This window comes from Humulus lupulus, chromosome 2, assembly GCF_963169125.1.
Source record: "Humulus lupulus chromosome 2, drHumLupu1.1, whole genome shotgun sequence".
Taxonomy (NCBI): domain Eukaryota; kingdom Viridiplantae; phylum Streptophyta; class Magnoliopsida; order Rosales; family Cannabaceae; genus Humulus; species Humulus lupulus.
The window spans coordinates 115,486,000-115,487,788 of record NC_084794.1 but is presented as its reverse complement, the minus strand read 5'-3'; the positions used below and the strand labels follow the sequence as shown (position 1 = coordinate 115,487,788).

General features: G+C 41.0%; 1 protein-coding gene across 1 annotated transcript; it reads left to right on the top strand.

Moving 5' to 3' along the window:
• Positions 1–261: 261 nt before the first annotated feature.
• On the top strand, positions 262–1,275 carry LOC133814635 (uncharacterized). The gene is made up of 2 exons (XM_062247570.1): positions 262–651; positions 841–1,275. Exons 1-2 carry the CDS (start codon positions 262–264, stop codon positions 1,273–1,275), a joined length of 825 nt encoding a protein of 274 aa, XP_062103554.1.
• The last annotated feature ends 514 nt before the right edge of the window (positions 1,276–1,789 follow it).

The window sequence follows — 1,789 nt, the reverse complement described above, 5'->3', positions numbered from 1 at the left end:
CCTCCAATACCACCACCTGCACTATTTCCAATGGCCTACAATTTTGAGCTAGTCTATGAATGCTTTAGGATGCAAGCCCCACCTAACTTCGAGGGGAAAGTTGACCCTATGGTGGCAAAAGATTGGTTGAAGTCAGTAGAATCTATCTTTGAGCACATGGAGCTGAACGACCATCAAAGGGTTTCATGTGTAGCTCACCTACTCAAAATGGGTGCATGGATATGGTGGGACATGGTGAAGTAGAACTGTGACCTAAATACTATGACCTGGGCAGATTTCGTTCAAGCGTTTAGCAAAAAGTATTACAGTGCAGTTGTACTGGCAACCAGGGTGGATGATTTTGTGACCTTAGTTCAAAGAAACCTTTCTGCTACCGATTATGCCCAAAAGTTTGATAAGTTGGTAAGGTTCGTACCTGAAATAGTACCAACTGAGGCCATGCGAGTCCAAAAGTTTATAAAAAGACTTAAGACCATGATTGCTAGAGATGTCAAGATGATTAGTGTCGAGGTGGTTAGTTACACTGAGGTTTTTGATAAGGCTTTTGATGTGGAATACTTAGAAGACCGTAGATGGAAGGATAGTGCTGCAAGAAGGGATGCCAATAGAAACAAGGGTTTTCATGAGGGAAACAAGAGGAAGGCACATGGGGTATAGAGCAGTGGAAATGACAAAAGGCCTAAACCCCCAGCCCTGAATGGAAACAATCATAACAACCGTAGCTACCACAACAACCATAACAGTCACAACAATGGTCATAACCGCAGAAACCATAAGAACCACAAAGTTGAGTACCCAAGCTATTCTAAGTGCTCACATCGACATTTGGGGGAATGTCAGGCAGGCACAAATAAGTGTTATAAGTGCGATCAGACATGCCATTTGAAAAATGATTGCCCACAGTGGAGAACAGGAGCAGGGCAAGGCAGCAATAGCAATCTAGTGCCAGCAAGAGTCTTTTCATTAACCCAAAAGGAAGCATCCAATAGTAACACCATTGTCACAAGTCAACTCCCTATTTCTGGTATGATATGTAGAGTCCTCATTGATTCTGGAGTGACTCACTCTTATGTTGCTATGAATGTAATTGATAAACTAGGATTTCCTTGTAAACTGTTTGAGCATAGTTTTAGTGCCATGTTACCATCAGGAGACATTATGTCATCGACTAGGTGGTTACAATCATTTTCCATAGTAGTTGAGGGCAGAGAGTGCCCAGCAGATCTCATAGAGTTAGACATACCAGATTATGACTCTATATTTGGCATGGATTAGTTAGCAAAATATGGAGCAACAATAGATTGTTAAAGAAAGACAGTAGAGTTCAGACATGAGGAAGGAGAACTCTATTCTTTTAAGGGAGAAGTGACAGGATTTTGTACACCTATCATATCGACGTTAAAAGCTCAGAACATGATGCAACATGGGTGTTCAACATATTTGTCAAATGTTGTGGATAAATCTAGAGAGACTGAGCTAAAACCAAAAAATGTTCACATTGTTTGTGAGTTTCTAGAAGTGTTTCCCGAGGACTTACCAGGTTTACCCCTCGAATAGAGAAATCAAATTCGTGATTGAACTTGCACCAGAAACAACACCAATATCCAAAGCACCCTATCGAATGGCACCTATAGAATTTAAGGAACTCAAAACCCAGCTACAAGAATTGCTTGACAAGGGGTTCATACGATCTATTCATTCGCCATAGAGAGCACCAATTCTATTTGTGAAGAACAAAGACAGAAGTATGAGAATGGGCATCGATTACCAAGAACTCAATATGATTACG